Source organism: Narcine bancroftii, chromosome 10, assembly GCF_036971445.1.
Source record: "Narcine bancroftii isolate sNarBan1 chromosome 10, sNarBan1.hap1, whole genome shotgun sequence".
Taxonomy (NCBI): domain Eukaryota; kingdom Metazoa; phylum Chordata; class Chondrichthyes; order Torpediniformes; family Narcinidae; genus Narcine; species Narcine bancroftii.
The window spans coordinates 79,290,732-79,312,939 of NC_091478.1; the positions used below are offsets into that span (position 1 = coordinate 79,290,732).

General features: G+C 39.9%; 1 protein-coding gene across 2 annotated transcripts in view; it reads right to left on the reverse strand.

The window, feature by feature from the left end:
- Positions 1–8,237: 8,237 nt before the first annotated feature.
- Positions 8,238–22,208, reverse strand: part of dus2 (dihydrouridine synthase 2) — an 86,695-nt gene continuing 72,724 nt past the window's right edge. For both annotated transcript variants that reach the window (XM_069901543.1, XM_069901542.1), the window contains exons 13-16: positions 18,964–19,116; positions 14,935–15,022; positions 12,289–12,362; positions 8,238–8,602 (exon numbers count right to left, since the gene is read on the reverse strand). In XM_069901543.1, coding sequence (XP_069757644.1) covers positions 8,392–8,602; positions 12,289–12,362; positions 14,935–15,022; positions 18,964–19,116 — 526 coding nt within the window. In that variant the 3' untranslated portion in view covers positions 8,238–8,391. The remainder of the gene's footprint in view (positions 8,603–12,288; positions 12,363–14,934; positions 15,023–18,963; positions 19,117–22,208) is intronic.

Genomic DNA, 22,208 nt, shown 5'->3' on the forward strand with positions numbered 1-22,208 from the left:
CCAAAATGACCTGTCCCACAAGCAGCACTGCAAAAAGTGGAGCAAGGATTGGAACGGCTGCAACATGAAGGAGTAATTGAACAGGTCAACTACTCATCATGGGCTGCATCTATTGTGGTGAAAAAAGCAAATGGCTCCATACGTCTGCGTGCGAATTTCTCAACTTGTCTGAATACAGCATTGGATACCCATCAATACACACTACCATTACCTGATAACCTCTTCGCCAAGCTTAATGGTGGCAAATGCTTTGTGAAGATAGTCTTGATTGCATTGTGTGTCCAGAAAAATGCACATTTTTCATGAAGTCAGTGTTGCATCATTGACAAACATGGACGGTCAGATCCACAAAATACCAACGCTATCAAGCACATGCCTGCATTCACAGATGTGACCATGCTACGTTCATTCCTGGGTCTTATCGGTCACTACAGATCTGCTGGAGGTACATAAACTCATGATCCACTCAACCAGCTACAACTCAAGAACATGGATAGCAAATGAAAATGGACATCAAAAGGACAAAGAGTTAAGTCGATGCTAAACTCAAACCTTTTTTTTTGACAATCCAAACTTGGAGATTTTCATCGCTTCAGATGCATCACAGTCTGGGGTGGGTGCAGTCATTTTTCATCTATTCCTAGATGAGAATCAAAAGGCTATAATACCTGCAGCACACTCTCAAACAGCAGCGGAGCACAACTATGGACAAATTGAAAAGGAAACTCTAGCAATCATTTTTTTTGTGAAGAAATTCCATAAAATGCTCTATGGATGGCAATTCACTCTTCTGACAGATCACAAGCCACTCCTAGCAGTTCAAAGAAAGGAATTTCACTTTGCACAGCAAACTATCTGCAAAGATGGTCAACCATGCTAATTAGTTATGACTCCAAAATTTAATACCCGCTGACCACAAGTATCAGGCAAGCTGGTGCACTGTCATGACTCATTAGCGAGCAGGAAACAGCCAGAAGATATTCTTGTCACGGAACTCTCTGTATTGGCTTCAAATATGTTATCAACTCACTGCTGGTCACAGCAGAAAGAGTCAAACAATGAGAGAAGACAACCTCCAACAGGAGATAATGTTATTGTGGCAGCTCACCACAAGGCAGGCGAACCAGCCCCGTTTGTAAGCCACGTGGCGGGGCAGCGGGCCAAAATGGCGCCGTCGGGGGTTTCCCTTCCTTCTAGCTCGGGGCTCAGAAACCCACACTTGGGGACACGTGACGCCCGGGTGACGTCAGCGCCCTCCAGCGCGGTTCTCAGCCAGGTCCGGGCTGGGAGCAGAAGTGCAGCCCAACAGCCTGCAATAAACTCGTCTGCTCACTGAGCTCAACCCGTCTGGTTGCGTGTGTTATTGCAGGAGCAGTGTAGCCGCCACTACATTAACATCGTTCAGGATGGCCAAAAACTTGTCCACGAATAGAAATCCAACCATTCTTCAAAAGACAAGGATCATTGGGCAATCAATGGCCGTCATTTGTTTGCAGAAAGGATTGTGATTTCCAAACCTCTGCAATCCTCAAACAGTTTCACAGTGGACATCCTGGAACAAATCAAGGAAAGCACTTGCATGAAGCTACATTTATTGCCTCTGATAGGTGACAAAATTGAATAACTGACATGGCCATGTATCCAATGTGTCTCAGTTGTGAAATTTCCTGTTAAGATGAATCTACATTCCTAGCCTCAACCAAGCAGGCCATGGAATCATCTTCATATTGACCATGCAGGACAAATTAATGGGGAGAACTACCTAATCGTAGTGGACACATATTCCAAATGGCCTGAGATCATCAAAGTAGCCTGACCAAATGCATCAGCTACAATCATGGAACCCAAGTCCACATTCAATGGCTTTGGTTCTCCTGTAACATTAGTCTTAAACAACGGGACACAATTCACTGCAGCCGACTTCAATTTCTTTTTGCAATACGGCATCATGCATGTTTAATCACCTCCATGTCATCCTCAGTCCAATGGTCAAGCATAAAGTTTTGTGCATACATTCAAACGAGTTCTGAAGTGCAAGGGTCCAACGGAGGAGATCCTGCAGATATTCTTGTTAAATTACAGGATCACTCCAAACCCACCAACTCCAGGTGGCAATTTGCCTGCTGAAAACCTCTTGGTAGGAAAATATCAGCAACACATGATGTCATATTTCCACAAAGACCAGAATCTGGACTGAGAGATTATGATATGGAACAACAGTACAATTACCGGTCTGGATTCAAAGAAAGCACGTTTCATGATGGTCAATGTGTGTTGATTTAGAAATAGAGATGAGTCAGATGTATGGCATCTATGGAGAATCCCAAGAAAAACTGGAGATGTTCTCTACCATGTACAAGTTGGACTAGACAGATGGGCCAGACGTGCCAATGAGTTGCGACCAAAAGAATGCAACCTCTCTAAAACAACACCTGTGCAACTCAGCCTGGATGCCTGATTGGACACAGCTGAACTTCAGAAACCATTGAACCACCAATCACACCCATCACTCAGAAATGAGCCTATAATCTCTACTTCACTGGAACCCGCAAGGAAGTCTCAAAAGAGTTCGGAGGAGGCCAGTGAAGCCCTTCCAAGTGGAACCCAGATCCACTCATATCAGTAACCAGCTCAAAGCGGGAGGAGCTGGACACCCTAAACAAAGCCATCCCACCGATGCCAGGAGTGGGAGTTGCCATTTCTCAGGGCTTGAGCCATTAATCAACTAATCCAGTCAGGCATGTGAGAGGGCTCATGAAAGTTCCATCGAGACAAAGGGCATTGCAAATACTGTAAAGAGTTCTCCAGTTGTAAAGGGTTTGTTCTTTAGATTTGAGAAAACACTGGGGTCTATTGTTTCTCTCTGGGTCTAATGAGGTGGAAGCTTCCATTCCACACAACATGCACAGCTCAAACATTCGGCTTGAATGGGGAAAAACTGTACATTGGACTTGGTGATCCCAGCAGTCAATGGCAGCATTCAACCTTCCACTTGCCCTACAATGTTCAATGCTCCAGCAATCACTCAGATTCTAGTTAAACAATGTTTCTAACACAAACGATCTAATTGCATCACACTGATTACTTGTCCAATTATGTTAAGATCCTTCACCTGTGAAGCAGGGATGATAATCTTCATGTGACATGTTGTTCAGTAATAATCATGAACATCACCAGAGCTCATTTCTCTAAGCTTACCTGGTGTGCCACACATGAACTTTGGTGTATAGAATTGCAGTTGTGTGAAGGCACTTGTTTTACTAAATGATGAGATCTTCTCAGTCGGTTAGGTCAGAGCAGAAATGCATCATTTAATTAACACCAAACATTGGGGGCTGACAGGCAGTCATTGATATCCAGGCTGACTGAAGGAGGATTACGCAAATCTATGCTATCAATTAGATCTCATTTCAAGACACAGGAGCATTGTGACTTCAGATGGAGAGGCTTTGATATTGTTATCAGGTAAAAATCAATGAACAAAAAGTGATTTAAAGGGAAATCTAGATGAAAATTTTGTACTCAAGTAATTTTTTGCAATTTTAACATGGTAAACAGAACTCAGGAAATTTTAGTGGCATTTCTAGGAGAGATTCTCAAAACTTCACAGATGGGCAACATTGCTTATGTCCAGATGGGGTCAAACTAATGTTTTCCTTGGGCGAGGCACAGTCTTTCTACTGTTTGTACTCCTTGCTTTGATTAAAAGGCCAGAATCTTATTTGTTTTATTATTAACTGCTTTGTTAACTTGCCCGCTATCTACAATTAAAAAAAAAACATCCACAGTCCTACCACCCCTTTCAAACCATGGGATTCAGTTTTGTTCACGAGCTCATAACGTACTATTAAATTTCCCCAATTTACTAGAACAAGGCCATATGGAAATACTGAACAAAAAGCCTCTCAAGTCCAAAGTTGCCCATTGGAGTGCAATTAACCACCAAGATTCAAGCTGTCCAACAAAAACAAACTAAGAATGTGCAAGGTACTACAAAGACTAGCCAAGTAACCTTAAACGTTAAGTGTAGAGGTGAAAGTGTACACACAAAAAGTTGAACTACTTCAACAAGTAAAGAATTGTGCTAGCCTCATTAAGTAAACATTCACCTTAAAATATTCCAAGTAATTCAATATGCAAAAATGAACAAAGCTGACAAAATGCTTAGAATAATTGAAAAACTATTTGCTGACATTCCATCATCAAGAAGAGTTTTGTAAAGAGATTGGTTTATTTCATTAAAACTTAAATGGAAGCCCAAAAGTCAGTGGAGTTTGGTGCTACACCTTTAAGACGGGGTGGATTGATTTCTGCTCAACTCATTACATAGCCCAAACCGGTGAGGTTCATGAAAAGGCAACTCTATCAACAGGCACAAGACGGAAGGAGAACTTGTGGGAGAATTTCAGGACACTGCAGTTCAACCTAGAATTTTGGAGACACAGGAGACTGCAGATGCTGAAATTGGAGAGTAAATGCAATCCGAAGGAACTCAGCAGGACAAGGTAGCATCAGTAGGAGAAAGACAATGGAGGTTTGGCCCAGACCCTTCAAGTCTCAATGAAGAGCTCCAGCCTGGACCAATAATTTGCACTCCAGCAGATTGGGTGTACCTCAAACTTTGGAAGACTTGGTCATAAATTTGCACAATATATTTTATACATTTCCAATACATCTTGCAACAATTAAATGAATGATAAACAAATAGAAAGCCCATCACAGTAAGCAAACCAACTAAACCACTGATCATTTGCTTAACATACTGCAAATACCATCTAATGTATGGAGTGCACTTTGTAAAATGGCGGAAAAAGGGATGTTATTCCCTTAGCCTCACCTCTCAAACAGTTTAAATATTGGGAATATTTCCAAGCAACATACAAAGCCTTCAATAAATTCCCACTGCAAGTAATTCACCACCCGTCAGTGGGTCTCCAACCAATTCACTGTTGTAATTAAATAATTAGAATTTACTGAGGATATTACCTTGAATATTTCTTTTTCTGACAAAGTGCTTTGAATTTCAACTTACTTGGCCTTTTTCTTTGTCCTCAGGGAACATCCTGGGAATTTTTTTTTCTGGGGGTTAAAAAAAAAGCAGTGCAAAACTTCTTGACCTCCATCCTCTCCAACCAATGCAGTGTTTTCAAGAGACCCACAGGTACACCTGTGGGCAAGGCTCATTATTGATGCACTATATTGGTGTTAACAATTGAAGATCACTTGCAGTGGGGATGATGTAGGCTCGTTAGAAGCATCTCGACAACAGAATTCCTGACAGCCTGTGCTCATTATAATTCTCTCCACCCAGCTGCGAGATCAGGCTGATGATTAGCCTTTTAGTTGGTGAGTGAAAACATTATGTTCACGATTAACACTGGACTGGGCTCACCACAAGAAAAAAGGAAATTGATCAAATTCCAAGTGAAACAGCACCAAATTGGTCCAGACCATAAACTAAGGTGGATTTGCTCAATTAACATAAGAAACTCTTCATTGATTTATCAGTGGTTTTCAAACTTTTTCTTTCCACTCCCATACCACTTTAAGTAATCCCTATGCTATGTACTCTGTGATTAGAAAGGGATTGTTTAAAGTCATATGGGAGTGGAAAGAAAAAGTTTAAAAACCATTGTTTTAAATTTGTATCTAATTGACTCATTATGTGCATGGTTTCATAACTCCAAAGGAAATGGGCCAATGACAATTTTTCTCAAGCAAAACATTTCAGTAACAATGGGTCTAGAGCAGTGCTTCTGAACAGTGTCGTTGCCCCCCCCCACTACCCTTACTAAACTTTATCTACTTTGATTTAGTCCATATGAATGTTACACTGGTCATCCAAGTGAGATTGCAAGTCTGGCCCATGGGATGGGTTAGCAATTGCAACTTAGGCCTGGGGATGAAGGATATGAAGCTCAGTGGTCTAGGGAGGGAGAACATAAGGCCAGGGATGGCAGTTATCTTGCAGGATCTGGAAGAATGGACAGTGTGTGTCATTGGATATTTTTGCATCTTAACACGAGCTGTCAGAGAGACCTGCCATCCAAGCCCACGGCAGCATGGTCGATGTAGTAATTAGCACAATGCTGTTACAGCGCCAGTGACCCGGATTTGAATCCTGTGCTGCCTGTATGGTGTTTGTACATTCTCCCCGTGTCTGCATTCGTTTCCTCCAGGTGCTCCAGTTTACTCCTACCCTTCAAAAATGTACCGGAGGTTGTTGGTCAATTGGGTGGCATAGGCTTGTGGGCTGGAAGAGGCTGTTACTGTGCTCTATGTCTACCTTTAAAAAAAATGGCAACAGGTCATTTGTCAAAGCATTGGTATGTTAAACCTAAACTCAGGCTGCTGTCATCTCAGTTCTGCTGAATTCAGCAGTAAGAATCAAAACCAGCTATTTCAAGGTAAGAAGCTCTCAGCATATTTAGAATATCTAAAACGTTCAATTTTTTTTCCAGTTATCTTGTTTTGACAGTAAGTAACTCCAGTTCTCAGATTGTGCGGTTGGGGGATCTATTTAAAAAAAAATTAAAAATATTAAATTTAGACATACAGCATGGTAACAGGCCTTTTGGCCCACAAGCCTGTGCCGCCCAATTAACCTGTAACCCCCCCCCCCGGGGAAAACCCATGTAGACACCGGAGAATGTACAATAGGATTTGAACCTCAGTCCCAGACGCAAGCGCTGTAACAGTGCTGTGTCATCCGCTATGTCAACCTAATATTTTAACATCTCTGAGCCACAGCTCCTTTAGATACAGGAACAAGCAAAATCTGGACTCCAGAACCAAATCAAAACCACAGAGGTGAGGAAGACCGTGTGCGAATTATGAAAGCTTTCAATGTACCATCAGTTATTATTGAGTCTGCTCTGTGAAGTGCATAACATGACAACTGTAATTTTTACACTTAGGTGTTCTTTTTGATTCTAAACTAAAGGTAAAGGAGCTAAATTGAAGGAATGCTGAACTCTACTCTGAACACTAGCTCACCGACACTTTTTGGAGTCCCATTGAAAATAAAATACTGTACCAGACTGTTCATGGACACCAGCTGCTGATATTCCAGCAGGGAACAATATCTGAAGATGTACATGCCTTGTTCAATTTATAGCTAGTGCCCACAGAATAAATTAACAACCAGATAAATTAAATCTCATTGCAGATGGAAGTCTGAATTAAATATGGCAAATCCACGCCTTGAGATTGACTTAAAAGTATATAAAGATGATGTATTGGGCTACAAATTGTTTTTATTAAGTTTATCATGAGAAGGAAAAACAAGAGATAAAGCACTGGGCTCATGTGGATGAGAGTAAGAGAGAGAAACCCAATGGAAATGCAAGAGAGAACATAAGAAATAAGAGGAGTCAAGCCATTCTGTCCATCAAGCCTGCTCTGCGATTCAATGAGACCATAACTGATCTGATGATAGGCTCATCTACCTGCCTCTTTACCCCCCCATCCCTTAATTCCCCTACTTTGTAAAAACCTATGCAACCTTGTCTTAAATATATTCACTGAGGAGGCCTCCACTGCTTCAATAGGTAGCGAATTCCATAGAGTCACCACCCTCTGGGAAAAGCAGTTCCTCCTCATCTCCGTCCTAAATCTACTACCCTGTTTCTAGTCTCCCCCACCAATGAAAACATATTTACCTCTATCTTAAGAAAGTGAGGAAAGGGTAAAGTCAGAATTTTAAAAAGATGGAAAAACAAAATTATATTTGATATACCAGCTTCACGTTGAACTAGAATATTGCTTGTACAGAAATAAGCAAAATATCCAGAGAAAGTTTGATTTGATACTTTTTCTGTACTTTCAGTTTTTATTTATACAGGAAGATGTGGAAGAGTCAACTGAAAAGGATATAAAGAAAATATACGAGAGTGGGGATTGATGATGTACAGTCGGTTATTGATAATAGTTAATAAAATTAAATATTAAAAGATGGCAAAAGAAGCCACAGATGGTCAGTCAGTGCAGAACAAATAACACATTAAACTGCACACCCTGGCATAGTTAGTGGTTTGAGAACACTATGCAGCTATTTGTATAAGACAGAATCAAAAAGGAAAGAAAAACAAACATTTTAGCCCTTTCAGAAAGTTTCTCTGGCACACCAGTGCCTCTGTTGCTCTGCAGCCATGTGGCCACCATATTAAAACAACATTCCAGCAACTGTGGAGTTCATGGAGAATGACGACAAGAAAAATCAAGGCAGGACTACAGGCTGATTAAATATGTATATTTACGTGATGTATATCCATTTATCATATAAATATACATGTACAACTTAAAAGTCACTTTATTTATAAAACAACTTTTGAATTGCCATTCCACTTCAAAGAATTCCTGCTTATTCTATTACTCCTGGAATGTGGGTCGTTAAACTTTTGTCAGCAAGGGGCTGCTTCTTTTATTGGTGTCCAGAGAGGAAGTATCAGTCATTTCTGTCCCATTGGGGACTTCTGGCTCATCCCTTTTACGTTTATTTTTCAATGGGCTTTTCCCCTCATACAGTTTTCCTTCAGAGACTCCCAGAGATTGTAGGCATACAATAGCAGTTGACTGTTCCACCATCTTCTTTGTTTTATCCCTGAGAAACCAAAAAGAGAAATAGCACGGTTAAATACAGTACAGGGAATTGGAGCTTGAGTCAGTCACTCAGCACATAGAGTCTGCTTTACCATTTGATAAAATCTGTAAACACAAATCAATTTAAACAAGCCTCACTGAGGACAAGACAGGAAGATAGAGAGCAATCATGTGTCGCACTGCTCTCCTTCAGGCAGAAGGAACATAGCACTGAAAAATACCTATCAGACTCTTGAACCCCTCCTTGGTGCACTAATGTAAATTACTTTTTTGCACCAGGATTACTGTGAATAATTATTTACAGAATCTTATGTATTTACTGAATCTTAATTAAATTCAGTTAGTTTACTATTATAGTTTTCCTTTACAAGTACTTGTCTGGCTGCAGCAAGTGAAAATTTCAGCGTACGTACCTTGAACAATGTGTATGATAAATAAAGATCATCGTCGTTAATTAAGACATGAAAGTGACAGGATATTTTAAATTCTGCAATGCATTGCACTTTTAACATGAGTACATTACTGGTTGAACAGACACACACATACACGGCAAAATTATTCTGCCCAACTTATCTCGTGGTCTATCCTCACCAGAAGCACACATGCAAGGAAGTCAGGCAAATTTAAAGTCAAAATTAGTTGACCTTTCCGGACTGAAACACGAAAAGTCTACAGACACTGTGATTGTAGTTAAAAAGCACAAAAATGCTGGAAGAACTCTGCAGGTCTGGGTGAAGGGTCCATGATCTGAAACACTGAGCTCCACCCACCTACAGATGCTGCCTGACCTGCTGTGTATTTTCCTGCATTTTTGATTTTGTTTTTCAATTTAAAACAAGCCTGATTCACCTGCTGGTGTGCCAACTGGAGAAAAAAGGATGAAAGTTAAACTGACAGCATCTTTCTAAAACTGTATAATTGGTCTGAAATCAATTCCAAACCAAACAAAAGCAATTTATTTGTGAATATCTGTTGCTTGACTAAATAAAATTCCATGTTGGTTGATGAAGTCAGCACTTACACAAACAAAATATAGATTTAGACATCAAGAGGTACAAATGATGAACAGAGCCTGAAGAGTTTTTAAAATAAAAAAAATGTAGACATAAAACACAGTAACAGGACCTTTCAGTCCACAAGCCTGTACTGCCCAATTGACCTACAACCCTTGGTTTTGAAGCATAGGATGAAATTGGAGCATCCAGAGGAAACTTGCAGACACAGGGAAAACATACAAACCCCTTACAGAGATCGTGGGATTCGAACACAGGCCCGGATGGCTGGGACTCTAACAACAATGCACTAACCCCACTACACTAACTGCGCCACCCAAGTTTGGCTACTCTTTTTCCTTAACATACCATAGAACATTACCAGCTCTTAGGCAGACCTACATAAACTTTCATAATCAATTCAACCCTTCCCTATAACAGCATTTTTATTACATCCTTGTGCCTGTCTAACAGTCTCTTAAATGTCCCTATTGTATCAGCCTCAACCACTACCCCAGACAGTACATTTCAAGTCCCCACCACTCATTGTGCAAACAAAAAATCTCACACATTTCCCACATTCACCTTAAACAGATGTCCTCAGATACTTTGGTTTCAATAAAGACAATGCAACTGAATGGAGGGAGGCTAGTGACCGGCACAGGTGCACCTGTTCTACAGGAGTGATCAAATATTTTTTTCTCCTCTAGTTCCAATTAGAAACTTAAATTGAAATGATGATCTTAACAAAATGTTACTTTAAACCAATTAAGCAAATGCCATAGTGTAACACTTGGCAATGAACTAAAGAATAGTTTCCACACACGCTATACATGACTGGTTATCATTGATCATCTGGACTCAATAAAAGCCAAACTGCATTAAGATAACAGTCCTCTTTTTCAGTTAAGAAGAACAAATTCATTTATTAAGGGGTTATATTTAACATTAAGCTCAAAGATTGTTCATAAGTCATTAATAAATATGTAAATGAGAGTGATCATGCCAAGCTTTTAAAATCAGATAAAGCTGAATATTCTAGAGCTGGAGCTTTAAATACAGCAATGATAACTGGCCATTTTGGCCTACAAGCCCTTGCCACCCAATTAACCTACAATCCCAGTACATTTCAAAAGGTGGGAAGAAACTGTAGCCCCCGGAGAAAACTCACGCAGACATAGGGAGAATGTACAAATTCTTTACAGACAGTGCAGGATTCGAAACCCCCAGACCCGATTGCTGGCGTTGTAACGGCATTGCGCTAACCACTACACCAACTCTGCTCCCCTAATCTGGGTGAACTTCTTGCAGAACTCAGGAAGAGAACAGGATTTTTGTTTGAGTTCTTTTTTAAAATAAACATGCTGAAATTGGACTGAAATTGTCACACATCCCCTTGTTGTGCAGTCAAAAAATAAGTCTAGTTGTTTGACAAAGTGAATTCATATCAAAGCTAGGATTAACTGGTCAAAAATTATATATGAATAATATCTCAATGTGGAGATGGAAAGGGTTGGTACCTTTGAGTTCCCGGAAGTCCATACTTCAGAATACCTCTCCTTGAGAGAGCGCATTGAAGTAACTGTGAAGAGCACCAACACCTCTACTCTCTAAGAAGTCCGAGGACATTTGTCATGTTGTCAAATACGATATCAAACTTCGACAGATGCACTGACTGGTGACATCATCACCTGGTTTGGTAAGGAACATGGAAGACTGCAGAAAGTAGCAAACATAGCCAGGGACATCACAGGCTCTGACCTCTCATTCACTGAAGACATCCGTGTGAGTTGCTGCCACAAGAAGTCAGCCAACTACTTTGGGGACCTCCATCCCCCTGATCCTGTCCTATTCCCAAATGCTACCTTCAGGATAAAGGTGCACATACCTGACGACAAGCACCTTCTTCATTTTCTTTCGAATGACTATCAAACTCTTGAATAGACCCACTACACCAATCATGGACTGTTCCAACACCATAAGAAAGACTATTTACTCTACTGTAAAACCACCTTTTTTTCTTGCACTATGGTAACTGTCAACATTTATTATATAGCTCTTTTGTATTTATTATTGTCTCTTTAATTTAATATACACTATACCAATTTATTTGTGAATTACCCATTCGCTGCAGCTAGCAAGAATTTTGATGTATTACGTTTTGCCATGTATGACAATCAACTCATTATCATCAATAAGCAGCCCTAATTCATTTAGATGTAGTGGCCCATGATTTGAGCCGACACAGGAAATGGCCATTGAACGTAGCAACCAGCAAAACATCATGCGGACATCATTATTCAGACAAAACATCAATCTGCATCATTATTCAGACAAATCTTTCTCATGGCAAAGTTGCATCTGATGTCGATTACAATTCCCTGGCGGTATTCAACAAGCCAAATGGGAATTCATTCTGTCCATGATATCCCCTCCCTAGAACAGTCACCCCAACTTCAGCTTCAAGCTCAGCAAACATATGATGCTGGCTATGTACACATTCAGAGGCTAAGCTCTACATCACTACTATCTCAGTTCCTACAGTATACGAGAGAATGAGCCTTAGTCCATCATGTCAGCAAGACAAAGGACATCTACTAACCAGTCCCCACTGTTAAATACCATCATTTCCCCAAATTTAGTGCAACATAGTTAAAATTCAGTGAGATAGAGAATCAGCATTTAGGTCACTTACCAATAGGAGGATCTGTACTTTTTGTTTGCCACTGTCACAACTGAATTAAATAACCTGTCTGAAGGTCTTTGTACCTAGCACAAAGCAAAACATTGTTACCAGTAATTATCTGTCCAAAGACCTTTGACAATGGCAAATGCCAAAACATTCTATTTATCAGAACCAATTTAAACTGTTGAGTTTTTCACATCTAAATTCCACTATCTACAGTGCCCTCCACAATGTATGGGACAAAGACATTTTTTTTCCCTCCATTTGCCCCTGTGCTCCACAGTTTTAAATATGTAATCAAACAATACACACGAGATTAAAGTGCACATTCCAGATTTTATTCAGGGTTATTTGTATACATTTTGGTTTGACCATGTAGAAATAACAGCACTTTTTTAACATAGTTTCTTCATTTCAGGGCACCATAACATTTGGGACAGAGCAATGGCAAGTATATTAGTCAAATTTAGTACTTTGTTGCATATCCCTTGCATACAATGACTACTTGAAGTCTGTGATTCAAAGAACATCACCAGGTGCTGAGTATCTTCTCTGGTGATGCTCTGCCAGGCCTCTACTACAGTCATCTTCAGCTCCTGCTTGTTTCGGGGGCTTATCCCTTAAGTTTTCTCTACAGCATATGGAAGGCATGCTCAATTGGATTTAGATTGGATGTCTGACTTGGCCATTCAAATATTTTCCAATTTTTAGCTTCAAAAACCTCCTTGGTTGCTTTGAAGTTTGTTTGGGATCATTGTCGTGCTTCAAAGCACCGTTTAATGAGTATGGAGGCATTTACTCGAACTTGAGCAGATGAGATGTTTCTATATACCTCAGAATTCATTTTTCTACTGCCATCAGCAGTTATATCATCAACCTGTGGCAACCATACATGCTCAGGCCATAAATCCCGCACCACCATGTTTCACCAATGAGATGGTCTGCTTTGGATCTTGGGCAGTTCCTTTATGCCTCCACACTTTGCTCTTGCCATCACTTGGATACAGGTTAATCTTAGTCTCATTTGTCCACAATAACTTTTTCCAGAATTCTGCAGGTTCTTTTAAATACTTCTTGGCAAACTGGCCATCTTGTTTCTGTGGCAAACTAGTGGTTTGCATCTTGCAGTGTAGCCTCTGTATTTCTCTTCATGAAGTGTTCTGCAGACAGTCGTCATTCACACATGCCTCTTGAAGAGTATTTCTGATCTGTTGGTCAAAAGTTTTGTGATTTTTTTTCTGACATTAGTAGTGGAAATCTTCCTTGTCCGACCAGTCCCTTTGCCATTTCTGAGCTCACCAGTATGCCCTTTCTTCTTTATGACGTTCCAAATATTTGATTTGGAAAATCATAAGGTTTGTGTTTTATTTTTGATTTTCAGCCTCATAATGGCTTCTTTGACTTTCATTGGCACAAATCTGGTTCATAAGATAAAAAATGGCAACTAGAGACTCCAAAGGTGATCAAAAGCTTCAAAGCAAGTCTAGCTCTCTTATACCTGCACCAATGAGGCAATTAAACATGCCTGAGTAATCACAAACACCCAAGAAGCCAAATATCCCAAACATGATGGTGTCCTGAAATAAGGGGACTATGTATAAAAAGTTCTGTAATTTCTACAAGGGCAAACCAAAATGTTATCAAATAACCTTGAGTAAAATCTGGAATGTGCATTTCAATTGCATTTGAATTGTTTGATTACAAATTTAAAACTGTGGAGCATAGGGGAAAATGCATGAAAAAAAGTGTCTTTGTCCTAAACATTATAGAGGGCACTGCATGTGGTACTACTTTTGTTTCCAGTTATATAGTTGTTGATATTAAGTAGAAAACTGGGGATCTGGTTAAAAATAAACAGAAAATGCTGATTACTTTCACATCTGTGGAAAGGTTACAGTTATAATTTTTGAGCAAGTTCAAAGCCAAGGAAACTGTCAGGAAAGATCACTATCTAATTTTTAAGAATAATGTCTTGAAACTGAAATGTTAACTGTTTCTTTCTCTTCATATGTTCTGCTATATAAAGTGTTCGTGGGCTTTTTGATTTAAATTCAGATTTCTAGTACCTGTAGTATTTTGCTTTGGAACCAATTCAGTTAACTGCTCAGCTCTTTGTACCACTGCTGAATTTAACATCCAATCAAACTTCATAATTAAGCTATAAAATTAAAAAAAATGTATATATGATGCCTGGCTTGTTATCTTGGTGGAAATGAAAAGGACAATCCAGTGGAAATTGTGTGCTTGTGCAACCTACATGGGCATCTCAGTGCAAAATGTATGCTTCATTTAGGATGTAAAATAAAATGGATTTAAAATAAAATATTAATGCTCTTCAATTGTGTTTGTCCCAGTTATTCACATTTCCTAGTGCAAATGAGTCCATATTAGTATTTTTCAGTGTCAGGAAAAAAGGACTCACAAATTCTACACATGAAAAAAGAGCTGTTCAGCTTGTATCCATGAATGGTGATCTTTATCAGTGCTAAGCAACTGTATTTAAACATGTCTTGGTACAATGATCCAGTTGTAGGAGGAGGAAACTGTGAAATTTAACAACTGCATTTTAAAAAAAATCATACCAATGGGAAACTTACTTCAAAGCATCTTTGTGAAAAATCACACTGTATTGCAAACATTTGGTTTAAAACTTACTGTCTCATACACTGGCTGAGGAAGCTTCTGTCTTCGACACCATTCAAGTAGTATCATTTTGGGTGTGATTTGAGGTGGGTACTCGCGTCTGCAGGAAACAACATAAATCTTACAAATCTCCTGATCTTGACTGCTCCTTTCTTATCTTTTCCCTTTTCCTTCTTTCTTTCTTCCCTTTTCTTTTCTTCATTTTTTTAAGGGCTTTGTTGGGGTGGGTGGGTGGGGGGGGGGGGGGGTTGGGGCTATATTTGGAACATGTATCAATGATTAATTCACATTTAATTATTTATTTGTGATGGTAATTGTGGTACTGTTTGTTGATAAAATCAAAATAAAATATTCCAAAAATAAAAAGTTACAGTGTTGGGGTGGAAGATGAGGACAAAGGGAAAACTGTTCCTGGGTGAGAGAAGAGGGCCGAGAGATGAAACAAACATGGTCATGAAGTCTAGTGATAAGGAAACTACGACTGAGGAAATTAGTTGTGTGGATGAAAACACTTGTAACTTCATCAGAAGGGGAAAATGGGAAGTAGTTCTGACGGGAAGCAGGGTGGTTATGAGAGTCCAGGGATTTGTACCGATGTTCGTCACTAATCTCGGAATCAGAATTTATTGTCATGAACAAGTCATGAAATTCGGTGTTTTGCAGCAGCGTCAGAGTGGAAACATTCATATTATAAGCATCTTATGACATTATATAAAAAAATAAAAATAATAGTGCACAAGTTTGCAGATGACACGATAGTAGTTGGGCCTCATCAGCAACAATGATGAGTGGTATCACTAAGAGGCGAAAAATCTCTTGATATGGTGCAAGAATAACAACCTGAGTCTTAACATGGACAAGACAAAGGAGGTGATCGTGGACTTCAGAACCAGAAATGACTTGGTAGTGCACTGAGTAGAAAGCACCAAGTTCCTCAGGGTCCACTTGACAAATGAGCTATCCTGGGTACATAGCACACTTGGCAGGAAGGCACAACAGCGATTGCACTTTCTCAGATGACTGAAGTGGCAAGGCTACTGGTCTCCATCCTGTCAACTTTCTACAAGAGCTCAATTGAGAGCGTCTTAGCCGGCTGCATCAGAGTGTGGTACATTTGCTGTGGAGCATCAGATTGGAGGCTAATGCAGGATCATAAAGTGGCAGAGAGGATTACACTGGGTTTTCCCTCCCCTCCCATTTACGTGATCCATGGAGATCATTATTGGAAGAGGGCACGCAAAATCGTTGAGTACTCCTATTACTTTTCACACAGCATCTTTCAGCTACTCCCATTGGGAAAGAAATACAGGAGTATCAGAGCCAAAATCACCAGGCTAAGAAACAGCTTTTTCCCATGGGCATGATAATGTTGAATGACTGAATGAACTGCTCATACAAACCCTCCAAGATTCTACTATTTATTAAACAATACTTATTTATTTGTATCTATGTATACCAGTATGTGCCATTTAATATCCATGATATGTTCTGTGAAATTGGGCTTTATGCAATGTGGACATTGTGCGAATACCATATTATGTACTTAGCAAAGCTATATGGGATACTGTAGTGTACTGTAAATTTTTATATGTAAGTAGGGATCAGTGTGGGGACCAACACGGGGCTGTAGGCAGAGAGCAGGGCAATGGGATCAGTGTGGGGACTGACATGGGGCTGTGGGGAGAGAGCTGGGCAGTTGAATTAGTTTGGGAATATAAGTATACAATTTCCTTCAGTTAGTGATCACTTTTTCTAAATTGCTGCAGACTTGCTCATGGTAACTGGATAATTATGGGACCACGGACACATATGTGGTCGGACGTTAAGCGGCACATGATTGTATATCTACTGCATGTGTATCGTTTGTCTGTCTGCATGTTATGTTTGGCTGTGTTCTTGCATGTTTTTGCACTGAGGTCCGGAGAACTGTTTGAACATTTTTGCACTGAGGACTTTCGTCAGGTTGAACTTGTACAATTCGATGAGAATAAACATGAACGTGACCAATATTAAGATAAATTTCAAGTGAGGTGCTGCATTAGGAAGGCAGACAACGTCATAAAGGATCTCCATCTCCATCACCCTAGTCATAATCTTCTCCCACTGCTACCTTCAGGCAGGAAGTACTGAAGCTTGGTGTTCAGCACCTCTAAGTTCAAGAGGTTTTTTTTCCCTAATCAGCATCCATACTACCTTAACCATAAACTACTCCAGGTCCAGCAAAAGACCTGTCTGCACTATTAAAATGTCACTTTTTTATTGCACTAGCTGCATCTGTGAATATCTACCCTTTCTATCTACTATCGCTTATTCTGTCTTGGCAGATTGTGGTAATTTTTTAATACTAATGTAGTTGTATCTTATGTACCCATTTGGCTACAGCAAGAATTTTGGGGCATCTATACAATGTACTTGTGTATATGACAATAAATTTTCATCTCATCTAAATTGTTGGGCAGACAAAAGTAAATCCAAATACTTTTTGTTGTAAAAATACTCACTGAATAGGGCAATCTATTGTCAATTTGATTAGATATTGTGCACAATCAATAGGTCAGATACCTGCACCAACTCCCAGATATATTTTATGACAAAATTCTTTGGCAAACTACTACAGCTACAATTCTCATCAAATTGGCTTTAAATCTGCCAAAAGACTCCTGCTGCAAGTTGGAAAACATGAAGAATAATGGAAAAATGGTTAGTGGCTGACTGCCATTGGCAATGGTTGCTTCTACATTCCAGCAGCTAATTCACTCTATTTGTTTTGCATCAGGTTCCCAAAGCTTTTCCTTCACACACTTAGCAATTGTAATAAATTCTTCATTCAAAGAGAAAGCAATGCAATTTGCATTCAGGCTACGAGTTCCGTCCAATGTGATGTAATGACATTATCAATCAAAGTCCATAGTGGATACAGCAGATATTCAGAAAGGTAGTCCAATACCAGGACAGGGAAATGTATGTGAAAATCCCATCATCACAGCTAATTAAGTTAGTATATTTGACTCAGTTGAGGCAAAGAAACACAGGTAAAGGAACCCATCATGATTGGAATAAAGTGCCCTCTTTGTGAAACTGCGCATATAGGTGTGAGAGAGAGAGAGAATACCTTGTTTGCATATATGCACAAATGTTGGTTTGATTCATGGAATCTATTCATCCATTTATTGCTATTCATGTATGTGTGTTTACGCATGTATGTAGGGGGAAATTAGCAGCGGTGGGGTAATGTGGTGGAGTATAGATAAAAGTAGGATTTTCCTATAACACTCTATGCAATATCAAAAAATCTCAATGTGCCACTGTGGGAACATTTTTGCTAATTTAAATTTTCCATTCTAAATAAAATAACAATTAGTAGGTTTTTTCCATGAAGATCTTTGAAGCTCTATTAAAAATTAATTTTCATTATTCTTTTTCTTCTTGATCATTCTGTCCACTTTAAATAAAAATTACAAAAGGATTTCAAACATACTACATTCTAAAAGCCAAAAGATCATATCAGGCTCACACTAAAAATCCTGCTGTCCTCTTGAACAGTGTCCGAGTAAATCTACCATTAAGTATATAAAATTAGGAAAAGAAAATCTTAAGAAAATGCCACAACATTCATCAAAATCATCTCAGTTTATATTGGTAGGCATAAAGATTCAAAACTGCAAATCTGACAAACATTTTCTTTTAAACAAATAATCAGCTCTAGTTTGAAGCTGATCATCTCAGGGAGACAGCAAATCGTAGATATTCAAAATTTCACCAAACAAAAGCACGAATGCCTCAGAATTAATTATCCTTAATTAAATTACTGCATACATTTTATTCATGGTTAAACATGTTTTTCATCAGAAAGCTGATGACGTTCAGTTAAATAATTTCGCTTTGCTGACATACAGCTGATCAGGCGAAGAGAAAAAAAACAAGAAATTTTGTAACTGGATGCAAAAATTACATTATGAAACCTCGCACAAGGTATTCCCCCACCCCCACCCCTCCCCCCAAATATTACATTCTAATAAATGAAATACATTGCAGGCTTACTTGTTGAACCTGACAGCCATTTGTATGGTATCAGCGTGTTCCTTATCTTCAGGTTGTTCTGATTCCCTTTGATCTCTTGCATTCAGCTGATTCCTCTTGGCCTCCAAGTCAGCCATAACTTCTTTGTAATAGTCGATCATTTCAAAAGCCTCACTGTATTAGAATCCAGCCACAATCAGCGAATGGTCTTTAATATTAGTTACAAAAACAATCGTTTTAAGAAGTTACATTGCCAATATTCAATATAATTTTTCACTTTTGAATTTCTGTGAGGGGGAAGGGAGAAAATGCATGCAAGGTAATGACCTTGAAATTCCCGTGGCAACAGTTAAAATATTGCTCCACTTTGAAGTATTTATACACACACACACACACACACACACTTCAATCTCAGTTTCTGGTGGGATTTTCATTGGCAATAGAAATATGCACCTGGTGTAAAACTTCCCCAAATATCATCAATAATAATATAACGATCACCATTAGTCACCAGCATGGTGTCCAACCCTGGCATGAAAAGCAACGGTTCTTATTTGCTCACAGAATAAGCAGGTTTAGAAAGAGCTAAACATTTAAAGTATGTTCTTTGCCAGATTGCTACACAGCACAGTGCAGACTCAATGCCCACTCCAACACACTGCTCACACGAAGACTAAACTGTCCTTGTTGTGTGCATCGTGTGTCTCTTCTTAAAGAGAAACCACCTCCTATGGGGATTTGTCTGCACCAGGCTCCTCTTCTGCTGGATTGCATAGAAATGAACCACTGGGAGTGGGTGGGGGTTGGGGAGGACAGAAGGGCTATATGCACAGAGAATTGAAACACCCAAGTCTGCAGATGCAATGACTGGAGTTAAAAACACAAAGAAATGCTGAAGGAACTCAGTTGGTCTTGTAGCATCCAAAGGTGTCTTACTGACATTTTGGGCCTGCTTCAAGGAATAAGCAAAGAACAGGAAGGCACCAAGAACAGAAAGTGAAGACTGGCCATGGGAGGAGTCCAGACCAACAAAAGGTGTTAATTGTATTGCATATGATAAGAGAAGGTGAGAATTGATTTTGGCTCATGAAAGGAGACAGAGGGAAAAGGGAGACAGAGCTGGGGGAAAGGCAACTGGGGGAAGAAGGTGGTGGGGGTGGGGCGATTTAAACGAAACCAGGGAAGTCAAGGTTGACGCCATCCAGTTGGAGGGTGTCCAGATGGAAGATGAGGTGTTGTTCCTCCAATTTGCGGGTGGCCTCAGTCTGGCGGTGCATGAGACCACTGACCGACTGACATGCCAGGAAAGGAATGGGGCAGGAAATTGAAATAGGTGGTGTTATGTTGGCTACCAGGAGTAATGCAAATTCACAAAGGCAGCATTATATTTTTCTTTTAAAACACTATATTTATTAGGAACTACTAATAATATAACACATTAGTCAAATCTAAACAACTATGTGTGTGTGTGTGTGTGTGAATGTGAATACACCATTCTGTAAAGTCATTCTAAAGTTCAGTCTTCGAAATCCATTGTTGAAACAAAAACTTCAAAAGTGATGCAGAGACAGTCACTTAGGAGATGGGAGAGAATGCGCGAGCAGATTGCCAAAAACTCATGAACCCTCGTCAAGTTTCTTCCAGAGAAATATCCTTTCGTATGAATAGTTGTCACAACTCCTCTTTTCCTTGAGTAGGGGAAATGAAATGCATGATTCCAACACCCAGGAACGGGTCAATCAAAGTGACCTTTCCTTTGGTCAAATGGAGTTCAATAATTCCCCTGACAAGGAGCATCAGCCAAATTGTCCATTATCACACAGAGTCATCCCTGCTCAATGTTTGATGAGATGGCTGCTGGTCAATAAATGCTGTTCCTTCAGTGTTCCAATACACAGAACTCTCTCACCACCTGTGTCCCAGGAGAAAGCACCCAATGTCTTTTCTCTTCTACAAAGTAGTGAATTTGGTACAGCCTGTACTAGCTGATGCCACCCAGACGCTCCAAATCTGTGAATGGTTGCAGCCTGTACTGGCCCTTAAAGTGATACTCACACTAAACAGGAGTTTGTAATAGTGGCCTCTGGGAGATCTATGGTATTGTGGCAGACAGCCGAGGTACCAAACAAAGCAATCTCCCACTTGGAAGGACTGTTTGAGGCCCCAAACGGTGGTGAAGGAGGAAGTCTGGGTGCATGTGGAATATCTCCTGCGGTCACAGGGGTGGATGTCAAGGTGATGATTTGTGGGGAGAGAGGAGTGGACAAGGAAGTCAGAAAAGAAGTGGTGTCGAGTGGTGGGATCACAGCTGCGCTCATTATCCAGTCACAATGTCAGGGATTCCATGTTCAGATGTAGATTTCTCTGAATAACACTGCCTAAAATAGAGTTAGATTCAGTAAGATACTCCTTGTTGAGTTCTGTGATTTTTTTAGTTACCTTCAAGACAAATACATGCAAAAGTCTGGACTGCTTGCCAATAAAGACTAAATTCATGGTCACAGACAGGTTTGTAACCTCTGGATCATTCCAGGCTGCTTCTACTGACTTGAAGAATATCTCTCCAGTTGCTGCATCAGGAAAGTCACCCCACTGGCATAGACAAAGACAAGGTGTTTCAACAAGTTTTCCTTCAGAAGCACATAAAGTGGGCACACAGATTTGCAAGAATTGTTGGCTTCCACAAAGTGCGGTCATTTGTAGAAAAAAATGCATGTTTGTTGGAGAACCACCTGGCATCTGCCAGTATAGAATGTACAGCTGTAACCCTGGACGGTCGCTAAGGTCCTCTGCTACACATACCATGCCTCTTCCAGATATTGTTCTCCACCATTCAGTCAGATTCTTCTGATCCCATGGGAGCATTCTTGCTTTTCCTCATTATGGCAGAACTTGTTTAAATAGCAACATCATTTCACCTAGTTCAGATGGGTGGTCAGAGAACTGTAGCATTTGGACATGTAGGAGAGAATAGGTTACTGTGAAATGTGGAGGAATGGGAATGCCCTGCTTCAATTGGCTGAATAGCCCTCTAAAGAAAATAGAACAGTGCAGCACATTGATGTTTAGCTGACCAATGTAACCCTATTCCACTACAGTCTAATTTTTCCTTCCCTCACACCCTTAACCCTCTATTTTTCTTGTATATATGTGCCTATCTAAGAGTCACCACCACCACCCCTGGCAATGCATTCTAGGCACCCACCACTCTGAAAAAAATAATTACTGCAGACATCTCTCCAAAACTTTCTTCCACTCACCTTAAA